The sequence below is a fragment of the Notolabrus celidotus genome, chromosome 18 (assembly GCF_009762535.1).
Source record: "Notolabrus celidotus isolate fNotCel1 chromosome 18, fNotCel1.pri, whole genome shotgun sequence".
Lineage (NCBI taxonomy): Eukaryota > Metazoa > Chordata > Actinopteri > Labriformes > Labridae > Notolabrus > Notolabrus celidotus.
In genome coordinates, this window is record NC_048289.1 from 22,933,170 (window position 1) to 22,949,819 (window position 16,650).

Here is a 16,650-nt window from a genome sequence, read left to right on the forward strand (position 1 = left end):
ACGCTATAATGAAGTGCACTACTGCCGGAGAAAAGAGCCATATCACAGATCTGTTTACTGAAGACTGTGTGAATCTGTCTCCGGATGATAACGCTGATGTTTAATGTGTGTGTGTGTGTGTGTGTGTGTGTGTGTGTGTGTGTGTGTGTGTGTGTGTGTGTGTGTGTGTGTGTGTGTGTGTGTGTGTGTGTGTGTGTGTGTGTGTGTGTGTGTGTGTGTGTAGTCTCGTCTCATGCGTCTGCTTCAGCGTCTCCCGGCGAGTGTTGTGCGCAGAGTGCACCGGGAGCGGCATGCGGGCCCCAGCTGGATCACGCTGGTTCCTGAGAGTCAGAGGCTGACTGATGAGGACTTGCAGGAGTTCACACAGAGTCTCATTGGCGCCGCTCTGCTGGCCATGTTCAGGTACTGCACTTAAGTTTTGAACTAGTAGCAGCACTGACTTTTCAAAGTCATGGTTTTAAAGTGTTTCAACAAAGCAGCAAAGACAACAGACAGGTGATAAAATGATCATGGTATTATTAGAGTCAAGGTAAATATGAGGAAATACACATTTTAAAGGACATAAAACACACTTAAGAAATTATTGAAAATTAGAAAATCAATAAAAATCAGACAAATTTACTATTATATAAACACAATCTCAGATTTTCCACATCTGGTGAGTCTTAAATAATCTATTTCTTTAACATTAGTGTACTTATATAAGCCCACATCTACACAAATTAATACAGTTACTCAAACAAATATATGCTCACATTTATGATGTACACTGTGCATGTAAATACAAATATCTGCCGGTGTTTCAAAGTGTTTTGCTCCCCTAACAGCTGGATCTCTACAGTAACTCTGCATAATTCATCGGTTATTTATTTATTCATGTATATAGCACCTTTAAAGCTGACTGTAAAAACTGTTGAAGGTCTTAAAAACACAAGGGTAAAACTAATTATTATTAACAACGGTTAATATTATGTAGAGGGAAAAGTAAGAGCACAATAAAAGGATTAACAGCAGAGAGAGATAAAGAGATGTGCCAAAGTAAATGTACTAAAAATGTATTCTTTGTTGTGGAATTTACATCAGGCACAATCAAAGACAAAAGTACAATAACATTATCTGTAGTTTGTGGGGGGGTTATTATAACCATTAGTAACCCGTTCTTTGGAGAAGTTAAAATAAAAGTGATATACAGTCTAGAAGTTTGAACCAACACACTTTGATTAGAGAGGGAGTGAATAACCCCTTAGACTCCTATAATAGGTTTTATATGGATCAGAATTTCTTAATCATATATTATTATATGCAATATTATCATAACCTTTTTTGGTTTAGTATTAGATTGAATTTCACAATATGAGGCGAAACAGATGTAAAAAAAAAAAGTAAAAAAATCTATGATTTGTGAAATTTTTTGTTTTGTTATAGGGACTTCTTAGAATGCTTAGATAGGTATCCAAACTATTGGAGAGGGTGGCTGCTGTAACAAAATAATTCATGTGTAAAATCAGAGGCTCCGTCAAGTGTAAAGTAAACATTTCATCTCCAAGGTCGTTATGGTTTAAAATAGTGTTAAAGGCCTTAAAAACACAAGGATAAAACTAATTATTATTAAAGACGATTAATATTACGCAGAGGGAAAAGTAAGAGCACAACAAAAGGATTAACCGAAGAGAGAGATAAAGAGATGTACCAAAATAAATGTTCTAAATATGTATTCTTAGCATAAGTCTGTAAGAGCAACCAGTCTGTGAAAATAGGATGCAAGATGACATTTAAAACAAAGACCATGTGTGGGAAGGCCAATAGAAAATATTTCCACTCAGGCAGATTTAGAAACCATAGGTGTCATTGTGGGAGAAGGTGTGAGCGCTGTGTTGCACAGTCAGAGCCAATCAGTGTTCTTGTTAACCCGTGTTTAATGACCAAAATCTGTCTCAGAGCCTCCGTCTTCGGAGCCAGATTTGAGTTCACAAATAGATTCATTTTATCAATACTGTTCTTTTTCTGCTCAATGTCACAGATAACTTTTTGGCTGAAAAGTGGAAAAAAATTAGTGTGTTATTTAAGTGAAATATCACCACACAATTTACATGGCTCTATTGTTGTATAGGGAGGTTGTGCTTGTGTAAAAATACAGACTTTGGCATGAAGTTAAAGCAATTATGTGTGAGATAGAACAATCACAAATGAAATTCTGGTGTCAGATTGCTTTGAAATCACAATATGAAAATAAGATTAACTCAAATGGTTATTATACAAAAGGGAAATTCAAATTATAAAAGTACATAATATACAAATATGAATATAACCTCTACTTTTTCAGTAATTTAGCCCCTTGTTTCACTTATTTGGACCTAACTATCATCCTCTCTGTATCTTGTTTGGCCTACAATCCATCTTATCACCTTGTCCTGGATGTTGACCTTGTAACACGTCATTTGCTTAGGTGCCAATCTGTTATCTAACAAATCCTAACCCTGCTGAGTCTTACCAGTGAGATCAGCCAACGACCTCGAGTCAGAGACCTCCAGCGACAGTTATCCCTAATCTGGACAAAGACAGGTCATCAGCGTTAATCTGCCTGTTTGAGGGGGGTGTGTGTGTGTTATTGTTGACAACACGGAGATGTATGCATGTTGTTGTGTGTTTACTGCCCTCTTCTGGTGATTTGCAGTAAAACTGGGAGTACAGACGCAGCCTACGCTCTACAGAACCTCGCTCTGCTCACACCAGAACTCGTCATACCACCTGTACTTGAGAAGTAAGTGGTTGAGCGATATTATAGTTTTGTATGTACTTTACAAATTCATGGATACTATGAATCTTTTAATTTGATCAAGCTTTCCTGCCTTTGATTTGGAAGGCATTCTTGCTTTAAGTTTTGAAACTACAGCACCTACGAGTTGGGGTATTTTGGAACCTAATTTATTTAAAAAATGAGTCAGTTTGATAGCAATGGACTACAATTTCAGCCGAATTTTGTGTCCTGTATTTATATATTTTGGCTAATTTGCATCATTAAATGCATGCTAAATTAGTCGTCTGCTTTGCATGTGTGCAATGTATCCTTTGAGCATTTAGACATGTTAGACTGGTTTAAAACAAACAAACATGGGGCGCTGGTGGCCTAGTGGTCTAAGCACCCCACATACAAAGGCTACAGTCCTCTTTGCAGGGGTCACCGGTTCGATTCCCTGCATGATTTCCTGCATGTCTTTCCCCACTCTCTACTCCTCACATTTCCTGTCTCTCTTAAGCTGTCCTATAAAATAAAGGCAAAAAGGCCAAAAATAATTAAATACAAATAAAAATAAAACAAGCAAACAATGTTTATAAAGCACTTTTTCTACAAATAGCGCACAAAGAGTGACAAAAACAAAACAAAAAGATGGAGAATAAATAATACAATTTTTTTTTTAATATTGCATAACTTCAAAATATTCAAATGTAAGAAACTATATATTATAATCAGCTAAAAAATTTCAGTTAAAAAGAAAACACCAAGGGATAACAAAAAGTAGAAGTAAAAAAACACTGAATTCAAGTTTTACCTTAACATTTTGGCGTAACAGTTATACTCCATGATTTTTTACACTTAGTGTACTTTTTTGATCTCTTTGACCGATTAACACAGGAAGTGAAACACAAATTATGGAGTGTTAAGGAACACTTAATATAAGAATATGTGTTGATAAGATAAGATAAGATATTACTTTATTGATCCCCCGGGGGGGAAATTCAGTTGTTACAGCAACCCAGACATAAGTACAAACAAGAAGAAGTTTGAATAAGTAAAATAAAATAAGTAAAAAAAAAAAAAGATAAATAAAGTTTGAATACAATTTTAGATATATACAATGTTTTAAATGGAATTTAGATTAAATAGCAGTAATTACAGGCAGTATTAAAAATGAGTCAGTAGTGACAGGTTGACATGGTGTGATTATAGTTGGTAATGACAGATTAAGCAATAAATAAAATAAATATGGGTATGTAATATGACCGTGAGTTGTAGTAAACGATAATAATGTAATATAACATAATATAATATGGAAAAGATAATTATATAATACAATGCAATATGCATTATAATGTCATCAGCAGTCAGAGAGTCAGTACGGGATGAGATGATGAAGTGGGACAGACAATGCAGGGATGGTATGAATCTGTTCATGGGGGCGGTGGGGTGTCAGTGGTCAGCGTGGTCTGTGTGTTCAGATTTCACTGAGTTAAGACACATGAACACAGTGTAAATTCACGTGAAAATTGAAAGAGATTTGAAGTAACGTCCCTGCGTTATACAAAAAGTGAAACTGTGCAACTCACTCAAAAAAATAAATCAAGGTAGAGCTAAAAAAAGAAACATTCAGTACATTTTGTTCACCTCCTTTTATTCCTTGCATTCAAGGACTTATGCAGCCATGGAGACCCTGACGGAGCCGCACACCCTCACCGCCACTCTCAGCTGCATGATCGGCATGGCTCGCAGCCTGGTTTCCCCAAACAACCATTATCCAGAGGGCCGTGCACACGTGCTCCCATTGCTCATGGGCTCTCTGCCAGGTGTCGACCCCAATGACTTCAGCAAGTGCATGGTGAGTAATGGATGTGTTGATTAGTAATGAAGAGGAAGTGTTAGACAAGTAGACAATTCAGCTCTTGCTGATTAAGTTCCCTCTCAGCGTACTCTGGTCTATCCTATTAATAATTCCTGAAAGTGGAATGAATATCTCAGTTTGGAGAACTTGCAATTACTGAGTTTCAGTTCTCACTTTCGGCTTGGATTGTAAAATGGATTGGTATTATTTCTCGGTGTGCTCAATGTCTCCTGACTAAATTAATCCATCAACTCAGAATAAATGAATACATTTGGAGAAATTATTCCTATGACATCTGGTAGATTATTTAACTTTAGGCTCTGATCATGTCCGATGATGTAAATTAATCTGTTTCCCATTGTGCCACTCTTTTCAGATAACTTTCCAGTTCATTGCTACTTTCACCACTCTGGTGCCTTTAGTGGACTGCTCGTCTGCTCCTTCCCAATACAACGATCTCACAGAGGTACATTCACAACAAGCATCAACATTTGAATCATGAATGAGACGCAGTAAACACAATAAGTGAAATTCTACATGTTAAATCTTGTGCTATGTATTTTTGGTGAGACCGATACGACTCTCATGTCTGTACAGTAGTTCTGCTGTCTGTTAGCTTAGCAAGGAGTGTAAACAGAGTACAATTAGCTTTATTTAGTTTAAAGCTAACAAAATCTTCCCACCAGCCAGCACACCAAAAGTGAACTTCTTTTTTTTTTTTTTTACATTAGTTACAGCTAAAGTAAAAAAAATGGCAAGTAGTTCTTTAACAGAAGAAGATTTACTTCAGTCTAAAAGCCACAGTGAGTTTGTTTTAGCCCAGCTAGCAGAAGATAGTTAGCTGGGCAAGAGTAAAGTAAAACTCCTATTCTTACATTTGGGTCAAAAACTGTTGAACCTCTTTTTTCTTAGAGGAATTTTCAGACATTTTTTGAGAGTTTGATATCATCCTCACTTCACAGTGAACAACTAGCCAGTTAGCTTAGCCTAGCACAAAGACTGAAACTGATAAAAACAGCTTGTCTTAGGATTTTAATAGCTAACGAAATCTGCTGACCACTTCGTTAAGTTGATGAAACCATTTCTAATTGACTCTTTGAGGCTAGTATCCAGCTAACAGGAGATCTTTTAGCTAGGAACTGGTGAAGCTAAACTCCTGAAGTGCATTAATCATTTGAAGATTGTCTACTCTTTTCTTAAATGAGTTGCCTGTAAGTTTTGAGAGATAGATACCACTTGTTTGTCTGCTCAATAATTATTCAGCCAGTTAGCTAAGCGTAGCTCATAGGCTGGAGACGGAGGCACCTATTTTGACTGGGTAGAGGCTAGTAGCAGGAGAATGTTACCTGAGCAAAAAAACATAAAAAAACTGCTTATTGTTTCTGTTTCCAGATTATTTAAAGATTAAATAAACAGACATATTTAAAAGCTTTAGAGTCAAGTCAAGTCAAGTCAAATTTATTTATAAAGCACATTTAAAAACACAGCAGAAGCTGACCAAAGTGATGTACAATACATACAAAAAGAGACAAACAAACAACAAGGAAAAGCACATCATTGGGGATTGAAACCTATTCGGGGTTAGAGGACTCTAATGTTAAAATATAAAAGCGTTGAAGTTTTGAGGCGAATCTTAAGAGAGTCGACAAAGTGGGCGGCCCTGATTGAGGGGGGAGGCTGTTCCAAAGACACAGGGCCTTGACACTAAAAGCGTGGTCGCACTTTAGTTTATATTTTGAACTGCCAGGAGACCCATGTTAGAAGAACCTCAGATGCCTGGAGGTTTAGTAAAGGCTCAGGAGGTCAGTTATATAAGTTGAGGCCAAACCATTCAGAGCTTGAAAACAAAAAGCTAAATTTTAAAATCAATTTGAGGGCTTGGTAGGCGGGTAATATCAATTTTGAAAAGTCTTAATGCTAAGCCAAGCTAACTGTTCCCTGACTTCAGCTTCAAATGTTTCCCTTTTCCTCAAAATGTTCTGATTTGAAAATAAGCCTTTACATATTAATATGTACTAAATAAAATATTAAGAGTCCTTGATGTTTCACACATACGCTAACTCCTCATTTCTGTTTCTCTCCATCAGATTGAAAAAGATTTGTGTTTTGCTTCAGCTGAATTTGAAGACTTCGTTCTCCAGTTTCTGGACAGGTAGAGACAATTTAACAAGTCAAACTGTCTCTGTGTAAAGCCTCGTTGTCAACATTTGAATGTATCTCTTTCTGTTTGAAACCCACATGTCTGCATGACTGGCTCTGCCGGCCATGTAAAACAGTCTTCTTCTTGTTTTTTCACTTTAACGCCATTTGTTGACATTTTCATTACTGACAAGTCTATAAGTGCATTCCTGTGTGTGTTTGTGTGTGTGTATGTGTGCATGTGCAGGTGTTTCGCTCTGATAGACAGCAGCACTCTGGAACAGACGAGAGACGAGATGGAGACAGATACCCAGACTCATCTGGAGAGCCTGGTGGAGCTTGGCCTGTCGTCTACTGTTAGCACTATCCTTACGCAATGCTCCAAACAGATATACAAGGTAGTACAAACGCACACAGTCAAACACTTAAACACTCAGATGTGCATCCTTAAATTTAAGGCAACATCAGCTCTTATAAGTTCATTAATTATGTAATCCAGAACATTAGTAAATCTAATTTTTATTACAGACTGCTAACCTTAGAGGCCCTCATAACAAACGTTCATACACTTTCTCATTTTTAACACTTTAAGAACAAAAAACAAACAATTATATTGTTTTTATGATAATAATAATCTTAACAGTTGTAATGTTGAAGATTATTAAAATCTGATGTCTCTTCTGAACTTGCCAAACACTGTTTTTGTGTCAGATGGCATTGCAGAAAGTTTATAATTTCGCCACCTCCAACTTCTTCGAGACGTGTGTGTCGGGTAGGATGGTGGCTGACATGTGCAGAGCTGCAGCGAAGGTATGTGTCTCTGTGTTAACCAGATATTACTGCTTATATTTGTTGTTCCACCTCACACATTTTACTGTAGCATGTTGTTGATTTGTGAATTTCATCATGCATTACATAGGAATTATTTCACGTTAAAAATTATGTTCACTTATTCATCAGCCTCTTTGCTTTCATGTCACATGTCATATTTTTCTGTTGTTGTTGTTTTTCTGCCAGTGTCATGATCTGGTTTCTCATGCTTCCTCTTTGGCATCAAAACGTGTGTGCTTGTTTGTGTGTGTGTGTGTTTGCAGTGTCATCCTGCTGAGTCTCTCCGTCTGTTCGTACCTCACTGCTGCAGCGTCATTTTCCACATTACAGACAGTCAGTATCACACTGTGTGTGTGCAAAACAGTGTAGTATAGTAGATACTGTACAGTGTGTACATTTAGGCTGCATAAAAGCACTAGTGGGGACTAGTTAGTCTTTTGTCATAGTTGTAGTTTTTAGTCATACATTAGAATTAGTGTTTTACATTTGCAAACTGCATATATGCTTAAAAAATTCTTAGTAGTACCAGCAGCATTGTATTCAGTACAGAAGCAAGTCTACATTTCCTTAATAACACATACTAGATTACATTTCCCTCAGAGTGAGGAAGAAAATGTCTTTTGTAAGTGGTAATTATTTGAGAGTAATACCTTTTGAAGTTAGCCTTGTAACAGATGGTTATAGCAGTTAGTTGCTAATTGTGACAAATAAAAAATAAGCAGTAGTTTGACGAATGTCGACCTTTATTTCAGGTAAGTCAGAGAGAAATATATTATTAGCTATTATTTTATGTTTTCTATTTGTTGTAGTTGAATTTGTGGGTATAAAAATATAGATAGTAACATAAAGTCTGATGTATACCATAACCATATATAGTCATAGCCTGTTCATAGCCTGTACGTACCTGTAGCAGTAGTCAATAGTCACTCATGTAGATACATATTATATCATATTATATTATATTATATTATATTATATTATATTATATTATATTATATCATATTATATTAAATTATATTATATTATATTATATTATATTATATTATATTATATTATATTATATTATATTATATTATATTATATTTATTCATCATTCATAACTCTGCATATTCTGTATTATGTATTTAATTTACTACTAAAGCACTTCTGGTTAGATGCAATCTATATTTCATTTTCAATAAGAAGATTTGTTTTCTATTTTATGATCTTCTGACAAAACAGTTACGCTAGCAGCTCTTTGCAGTAACTTGCACAAAAAAGAGAGTTAGCTAGCTAAGGCTGATGAGCATGTCTTTTTGCAGCTGTTTGGTTATAAATAATTAATTTGGCTATTGATATTATGTTAGCTTCAAATGCAAAAACAAGTTGTCACAGTCATCCAGAGAAAGAGATGACTTTCTTCAGGAAATTTAACCACAGTACAACCAGTGGATGCTCTGGTATAGGCTGCTAGCGCTGCTGAAATCCCGAAATGACCCCAACTTCAGCTGTGAGAGCTCATTCTGTCAAGGGAGCAATATAGTACATTACTCAGCTTCCTCATACTGCCTGTGTGTGTTTTTGTGCTCGTGTGTGTATAGATGAGGAGCTGCAGGGTGAAGACGAGCTGGATAAGGAGCTGTTGTGGAACCTCCAGCTGCTCTCTGAGGTGAGAGGAGGATATAACAAGTCCCGAGTGTCTCAACACTCACAAAAATATGAATCCTGCTCATGTGTTTGATGTGATTCTTGTCTTAAAATGTTATTTAATCGCAAATTGATTGAAAAGAGAGCCTCTAGGGTTTAGATATTTACTTTATCCTTTTGTAGATCACTTTGTGTTAAGAATATTTTGGAGTTAGGTGTCATTCCCTCACTGCTACTGAAGATTTATCATCTATTCTACTTGTGATAAGTCTCCATGAAACTCCAGGATCAAATAAAACGCTTTAGAACTGAGGAAGATTTTCACTTGTAGAAAAACCGGAACACAAAAGCAACACTGTATGAGAAAAAGTGATGACAAAATGATATTTTTTGCAGTGTGGACCCTGCATGGTCATAAATATCAAAGAGCTTTGTCGTTAACCAGAACATATTGATACCCTCTCTGTTTTGTTTTATTACTCCTGGGAGCTTAATGTGAGTGGGAGCGAGCCAGATGCTGTGATTTACTAGATAACCTCAATATTTAAGACACAACTCTGCACTGAATTGCCTATGTCTATGCCTGTGTGTGTGTGTGTGTGTGTGTGTGTGTGTGTGTGTGTGTGTGTGTGTGTGTGTGTGTGTGTGTGTGTGTGTGTGTGTGTGTGTGTGTGTGTGTGTGTGTGTGTGTGTGTGTGTGTGTGTGTGTGTTCGTTCGTGTTGTTTTTAGGTTACCCGTGTGGATGGTGAACAGCTGTTAAAATACCAAGGGGACCTGGAACGGATCCTGTGTGTGTGCGTGCGTCTGCGCTGTAAAAGAGCATACACACTCGCCTGCAATCTACTGGAGCACACACTCCGCTCTCTGTCCCTCATATATCCCACCGAGTACCGCAGCACCCCTGGAGGATTTGATACTGACCTCCCTATACGGGTAAACGCATCAACTCGTATATGCAATATGGAGAAAAATATCAGATATTGAAAACAACAAACCCTATTCCTTTACTCAAAACTATAACATACATTCATGCATGAAAACTGATGTTATCCATCTTTTTTTTTTTTTTACTATAACCATTCTGGTCTCCTGGAGCCAGTAGACGCCATGTTAGTGACTTTATTTCAAGCAGAGGGTAGAAGGGAAGAGGAGCAGTTATCAGCTAACACTAGAACCTGCTCTTAGCAATTTGTAATGTACTGCTATAGTACATATGATGCTAATTTGGATTAAAAAAAAACAGGCTTAACACAAAAAATACTAGCTGTAAAGATAAACAGCAGAACCCTCCTGAGTCAAGCTAAAGACCAAACATCACATTTTCCATGTTGCTGTGGGAAAAACCAGGCGATCATAAAGAAGCCACACTCCAAAGCATGCAGTGTTTTATCTGCTGTTTAAAGCTCCTGTAGGGGTTTTCTAACTGGTCATTAAACACATTCAAATGAATATTGATGCCTTTTTATGACCTAAAAGAGCAAACCAGACCATTTTTGACAACGTGGATTGTTTCTGTGTGTTTATTTTTAATGTTCCAAACCGCTGTCACAGGGTAGGTGTCATGTCAAGTGATTAACCGCAAGCTATGGAAACATCCTTCTTTAACATTTTCCACAGTACAGATTCTCACTAATTGATACATTTATAAATAATGCAGGATTATATTTTTTGTCATTCACACCACTTTAAAAAGCAAAGAGATTAAAGGGACTGTTTTGTCCACAGGGGGCGCCAAAATACCTCAAAGGAGCTTTAAGTCTACATGAAAGAATGCTTGATAAATACACTTGTCTAAACTCAGAAATCTTGGAGTTATATCGATCCCCACATAAAACAGTTGTCCTGGTCATGTTTCTTCCATTTACGAAACATTGTGTGTCACATCCTGAACTCGAAATGATCATTCATGCTTTTGTTTCATCCCGATTGGACTATTGTAATTCACTTTTCACCTGCCTCAGTAAGTCGTCCCTCCATCGTCTTCAATTAGTCCAGAACGCTGCTGCAAGGCTGTTGACCAAGTCCAGCCGGACATTTCACATCACTCAAATTCTATCTTCCCTACATTGGCTTCCAGTTAGATTTAGGATTAATTTTAAGGTTCTTGTTTTTGTGTATAGAGCCCTGCATTGTCAGGCTCCTGAATATATCGTAGACCTGTTCCACCCCTACCTCACCAGTGGGTCACTCTGGTCTTCTGACCAGGGCTTGCTGGTTGGCACCAACATTGTGGAACGCTCTTCCTGTAAATATTCGCTCAGCTGTCTCTGTTGTCACTTTTAAAAAAACTTGTAAAGACACATTTATTCAAACAGTCCTTCGACTCACCTTGTACAGACTAATGTTTTAATTATGCTATTGTCTGCTTCTTTTACTGTTTTATGATTTATTTATTTATTTATTTATTTATTATTATTTTTTTTTTAAAGTTATATTTTTTGGGCTTTTTGCCTTTATTTGATAGGATAGTGAAGAGAGACAGGAAATGTGGGGAGCAGAGAGCGGGGGAAGACATGCAGGAAATGGTCGACCAGCCGGGAATCGAACCAGCAACCCCTGCGACGAGGACTATAGCCTCTATATGTGGGGCGCTTAGACCGCTAGGCCACCAGCACCCCTATTTATTTTTTATGATTTAATTTTAAATTGAATATTTTTTCTGTGAAGCACTTTGTGATTTTATTCTATGAAAGGTGCTATACTAAATAAAATGTACTTACTTACTTACTTAATTACTTATTTGGAACCTTTCTGTTATTAAATCAAGTGAGTCTAGGAAAAGTTTCTCATAGACATCCATAAAACCAGACCCCCCTGCTGGCCATGTGATAGAATGCAGTTTGAAGACACTCTGGCGTTAGCTTTGCTTTCTTGACCCTGAGGCTACAACCCCTTCTTATATAGTCTATGTCCTAACTGCATATGATTACATGAGCAGCTCTGATTGGTTAGCAAAGAGTAGCATACACAGAGAAAAGTGTTGAAGTTAGAACAGCTATATGTTAATGTCAGTTATATTGTTTGCTAACATTTACCTTCTGGTTACATCTGACCATATGAGGATTTAGCCTCAAATTTCTGTTTTTTACTGGACGTTTTTATTTTTATTTAATGAATGAATGTGCAGATTTCTTCATTTTAAAGTTGCTGAAACTCCCTACTAAGAGGCTGAACACAAGGATGTTTAGCTTGTCTCTGTTTTTCTTCAAGGCAGCGGGAAACAAAGCTGAGCTGCCTGCCCTCCCTGCTGTTTCTCTCTGTTCTCAAAAGAGAAAAGCTTCTCTGGAAGATTATCTTTTCAAAACTTTGAAATTGTTTTGAGAGCAGGGAAAGTATGTTTGTGTTTTTATGTAGGTGGTAGCAATTACACCTTTGTCTCTCAGCACAGTTTCAAATATTGACTCCTTTTTATCTACAGTTCATGGTCCCTGCTTCTGTATTTTCTTCAGATTTGATTTCCTTTCTATTTATTTCTCTTAGAGGTACTATTTTAGATTAATCTGTCACCACACAGTAGATTCTTTTTGTGTTAAATGTTTGATTCTGTCAATTATTGAGTGTTCTTTTCCCTTAACAAATACTTCCATACCACAGAGCGAGACAGATTTGTGGTTGTGCTGGTTGTTTATGCCAGCTGTTCCAGTGGAAAAACTCTCTCCCTCTCTCCCTCTGCAGGACTGGGGCAGAGCTGGAAATGTGGCAGCTCTGGGTGTTTGTTGGCACGTGCCCGGTCAGGAGGAGGAGAACTTTGTTTTCCAGCTGCTGTCCCACCTCCTGCACCCCGAGCTGCAGCGAATCAAGAGCCACGTCTCTGGAGAACAGCCAATGAGCAGGTGTGCTGTCGCCTTTTTCTGAGTTTCTCATTTTGTAACATTTTTGAACAGAAACAAGCAAAACACACGAGCAAAAGAAAGAAACCTTTAGCATTTCAGCACTGATAAATTAGATTTTCCCATATCCAAGCTGAATGATGATATCTTATTTTAATATATGTAGCACTTGTGATGAAGTCTCACCAGGATCACAAGGGGGGGAACGTTGTATATAGCCACTTAAGACCAGATGAGTCAAGGTAGCTTCTTTTAGAAAGCCAGTGTTGACAAACCTAACGCCGTACTTGAGTAGCAAACCAGACAATGACTTTGTTAAAAGGGAAAGTTAGCTACTCCTAATGATGCTACAGTAAAGTCTTAAAGTATCTGACATTAATTGTACTTAAGTATTTAAAGTCGAAGTTCCAGTTAATGATTCCATAAGACAGAAAGAGGTCTGAATCTTACAGTTTATTAACTTTGTCTTAGCTGTAAACAACCAAAAAATAGAAGTAAGCTGAAGGAAAAACAAAGTCTTCACAACTTAAAGACCCCTTTTGGTTACAATCTGGTTCTATCCTTTTTATAATGTCCATACAGGGATTTTTATGATACAAGATGTGTCATAAAAGTGAAACCTTGGCCTCAGAATTCTTTGTTGCACATATGAGCTTTATTTCTTCGACTTCTTCTTCTTCTTTGGGGTTTTTACACCAGTTAGCATCCAAAATATTGACCAGTAATACAGATTCTAAGGGGAACTCTATAAGACTAAAAGTATGCATTTAATTTAGGAGCCAATGTAAGTGTAAAAGTGTAAAAACAGGGATTTGGTTGATGTTTGATACTAATTTATGATCAACTAGTTGAATTAGTTTTGGATGTGATTAGTTTTTATTGATTAAAACTAGACTAGAATGTTTTGAGTTGTCAACTTAACACTTGACTAGAATTATAAAAGTCAAAAAAGACTAAAATGTGACTAAAACTCAAAGTTATTTCCATCTAAAGGCTGAGACTAAATCTAGAATAGCTGCTAAAATTATTTAATCCATCAATCTTTATTTATATATCACCAAATCACAACAAATGTTATCCCAAGATGCTTTACAAACAGAGCAGGTTTAGATTGTACTCTATGTTATATTATTAACAAAGACCCAACATCAAGACACCATAAGATCCAGTCCCATCTTACAGACAGGACTCAGTCTGATCTCATCTTAATCCACCATTATCAGAGCACTTTGCAGCATATAGCAAGTTACAGCGGCAAGGACAATATACCTTTTATAGGCAGAACCCTTGAGCAGAACCAGACTCATGCTAGACAGTCATCTGCTGAGACCGGGTTGGCTTGGAAAGAGGGGTAGATGGATGATAGTGGTGAGACGGATAGTAGTAGTTGTAGAAGCTGGAATCTGACACGGCCGTAGCAGCAGGCCGTGTGCGGCAGCATTAACTTTAAGTTCCTATTAGAAACTTTTGGTTGGGTTGATTATGGCACCCCCTGTGGATAAAACTAAAAAGTAAATCCTATCTTTTTGTTGGTTTATCCTGTACATGTGAAAATACTGTTTATTAAACAAAATATCTCATACTGCTTTCCTTTGATGTGCAAATGTGTATCTCTGCAGCATGCTGTTTATCACTTTGCCTTACACCAACCCTCAGGCAGCAGCATCAGATATAAAAAAAAAACTATATAGAGATAGTCGGTCTGCATACTCATCGTCTCATTTGATTTTGTTACTCATATAGAAGCAGTAGTATTAAGTTCAGGCTGTTTTTTAAGTGGCAAAAAAATCCTTACAGGAGCTTTAAATAGAGTAAAGTATGCATTGCAAATATAATGTAATCATATATGGATTTTTTAAACATGTTAGTTAGTTAGTTAGTTAGTTAGTTAGTTAGTTAGTTAGTTGCTATATCAGTTGAGATGTGATAAAATTGTCACTTAAAGATAAAATGACATACAATATGTGAAATATAGCTACAGCCCAGTTATTATATGCAAGTTCTCCGAAGTCCAACTGGGGGAATAAAAGACAAGTCATGAAAAAGAACCAGAGACAAAGAATGTCAACAAGTCTTATATTTTTAACTTAACCTTTTACTTCAACTCAACTTGTTACTTTTACTTTAAAAGAGGCTTGGGGGAAGCATGCTCCATGGGTTAAAGAGCAGGAATATTGAAACCCCATAATGGACACACACAGAGTGCAATTAAAAAGCTGTACCGTGTGCTCTAATTCACAGGGAGGAGCTGTTGCAGAGTCTTGCCATCGTGCAGCACTGCCTCCTTGGAGCCGGGAGCATGCTGCCCCCTCTGGATGGACCACACGTATCTGACCTGTGAGTCCCTGCAGCTACACGCACACACACACACACACACACACACATACACACACACACTCACATAAAGCAACACACATTGTCCTGCAGGCTTATCACGTTTTCTTTCCGAACATTTTGTTTCCTCTCAGCGTGCCCTCCATGGTCAATCTTGGGGAGATGAAGCTGCATATAGGCGTCGAGTATGGTAAGAGAGAAAACACACAAACAAGCAGCACACACAGCACACACAGCAGAAGCAGCAGCAGCTCCCTCATCAGTTTCAGCGTGCGATAAGGCCGCTCATTTTGCATTCTGTGTCCATACGGGACGTCTGTGTGTCTCCTCCCCTCCAGATGATTCACGGGAGAACTACAGAGAGTCCATCTGCCAAACCATGAGACTGCTGCTACGTGAGTGAAGACGTTAACTCCAAAAACACTCCTAACTCCTCTCTCTGTTTGAAATGTGAAGCATAATTAATCTGCATCCACTCCTCTCCATCCAGATCACATCCTGGAGCACTCTGAGGATGACACAAAGTCACTCTTTGTCATCATTAAGGTGTCCAGCCCTTGTGATTTTTCTATTATTCATGTTAGGGATCTTATTATTCCGTCCTGCGGTAGGTAGGCTGGCAAAAGGTTTCACCGCGTCCTTTCTGTCTTTCTACCTGACTACAGATCATCAGTGACCTCATGTTTTTCCGAGGAACTCAAAAGAGGGAGTTTGACTCGCGCTGGAAAAGCTTCACTCTGGTTAAGAAGTCCATGGAAAACAGGGTGAGTCAGGGAAAGTTATTGTTGTCAGTATCAATAAGTCTGTTTCAGGGTGATCTGAGTGTTTCTGCTTTGCTTCTGCAGCTCCTTGGGAAAAAGCAGCACATCAGAGCTCTGCTCATCGACCGGGTTCTGCTCCAGCACGAGGTTAGCTAAACAATGCACACAAAGTTTTAAAAAGAACATCCACTCTTGTTCTCAGGTTTTGTGCTCGGGCAGTGATTCCCAAGCTGGTGGGAGGGGACCCCTGGAGGGGCCAGGAGTTATGACAGGGGATTCCCAGAAAGGCTAAATAAAAACAATGCACACGGTTGTTTAGTGCCGGCAAAGTAGAGGCGGTTTTGTAAAAGGTCTGCTGGGTGAACGTATGGCTGAAAGTGAATCTACACCAAATGTTACGAATAGAACAAAGACAGTTTTCAAAGTTCAATAATTCTTTATTTTATTTATTTATATAGCACTTTTCAATACAGGTAACAAAGTGCTTCACAGTGGGCAATACAAACAAGAAGAAGTGCAAAGCAAAATGG

The 16,650-nt window shown here is 37.7% G+C and overlaps 1 protein-coding gene across 1 annotated transcript in view; it reads left to right on the forward strand.

The window, feature by feature from the left end:
- LOC117830207 (proteasome activator complex subunit 4B-like) overlaps positions 1-16,650 on the forward strand; it is a 63,333-nt gene that overhangs the window by 19,518 nt on the left and 27,165 nt on the right. Inside the window, exons 11-27 of the mRNA XM_034708231.1 lie at positions 224-402; positions 2,675-2,761; positions 4,409-4,595; positions 4,975-5,064; positions 6,686-6,750; positions 6,985-7,135; positions 7,449-7,547; positions 7,832-7,901; positions 9,149-9,216; positions 9,925-10,128; positions 12,871-13,028; positions 15,267-15,362; positions 15,494-15,549; positions 15,698-15,754; positions 15,850-15,905; positions 16,025-16,123; positions 16,205-16,267. Of these exons, the coding sequence (XP_034564122.1) occupies positions 224-402; positions 2,675-2,761; positions 4,409-4,595; positions 4,975-5,064; positions 6,686-6,750; positions 6,985-7,135; positions 7,449-7,547; positions 7,832-7,901; positions 9,149-9,216; positions 9,925-10,128; positions 12,871-13,028; positions 15,267-15,362; positions 15,494-15,549; positions 15,698-15,754; positions 15,850-15,905; positions 16,025-16,123; positions 16,205-16,267 (1,785 nt within the window). The remainder of the gene's footprint in view (positions 1-223; positions 403-2,674; positions 2,762-4,408; positions 4,596-4,974; positions 5,065-6,685; positions 6,751-6,984; positions 7,136-7,448; positions 7,548-7,831; positions 7,902-9,148; positions 9,217-9,924; positions 10,129-12,870; positions 13,029-15,266; positions 15,363-15,493; positions 15,550-15,697; positions 15,755-15,849; positions 15,906-16,024; positions 16,124-16,204; positions 16,268-16,650) is intronic.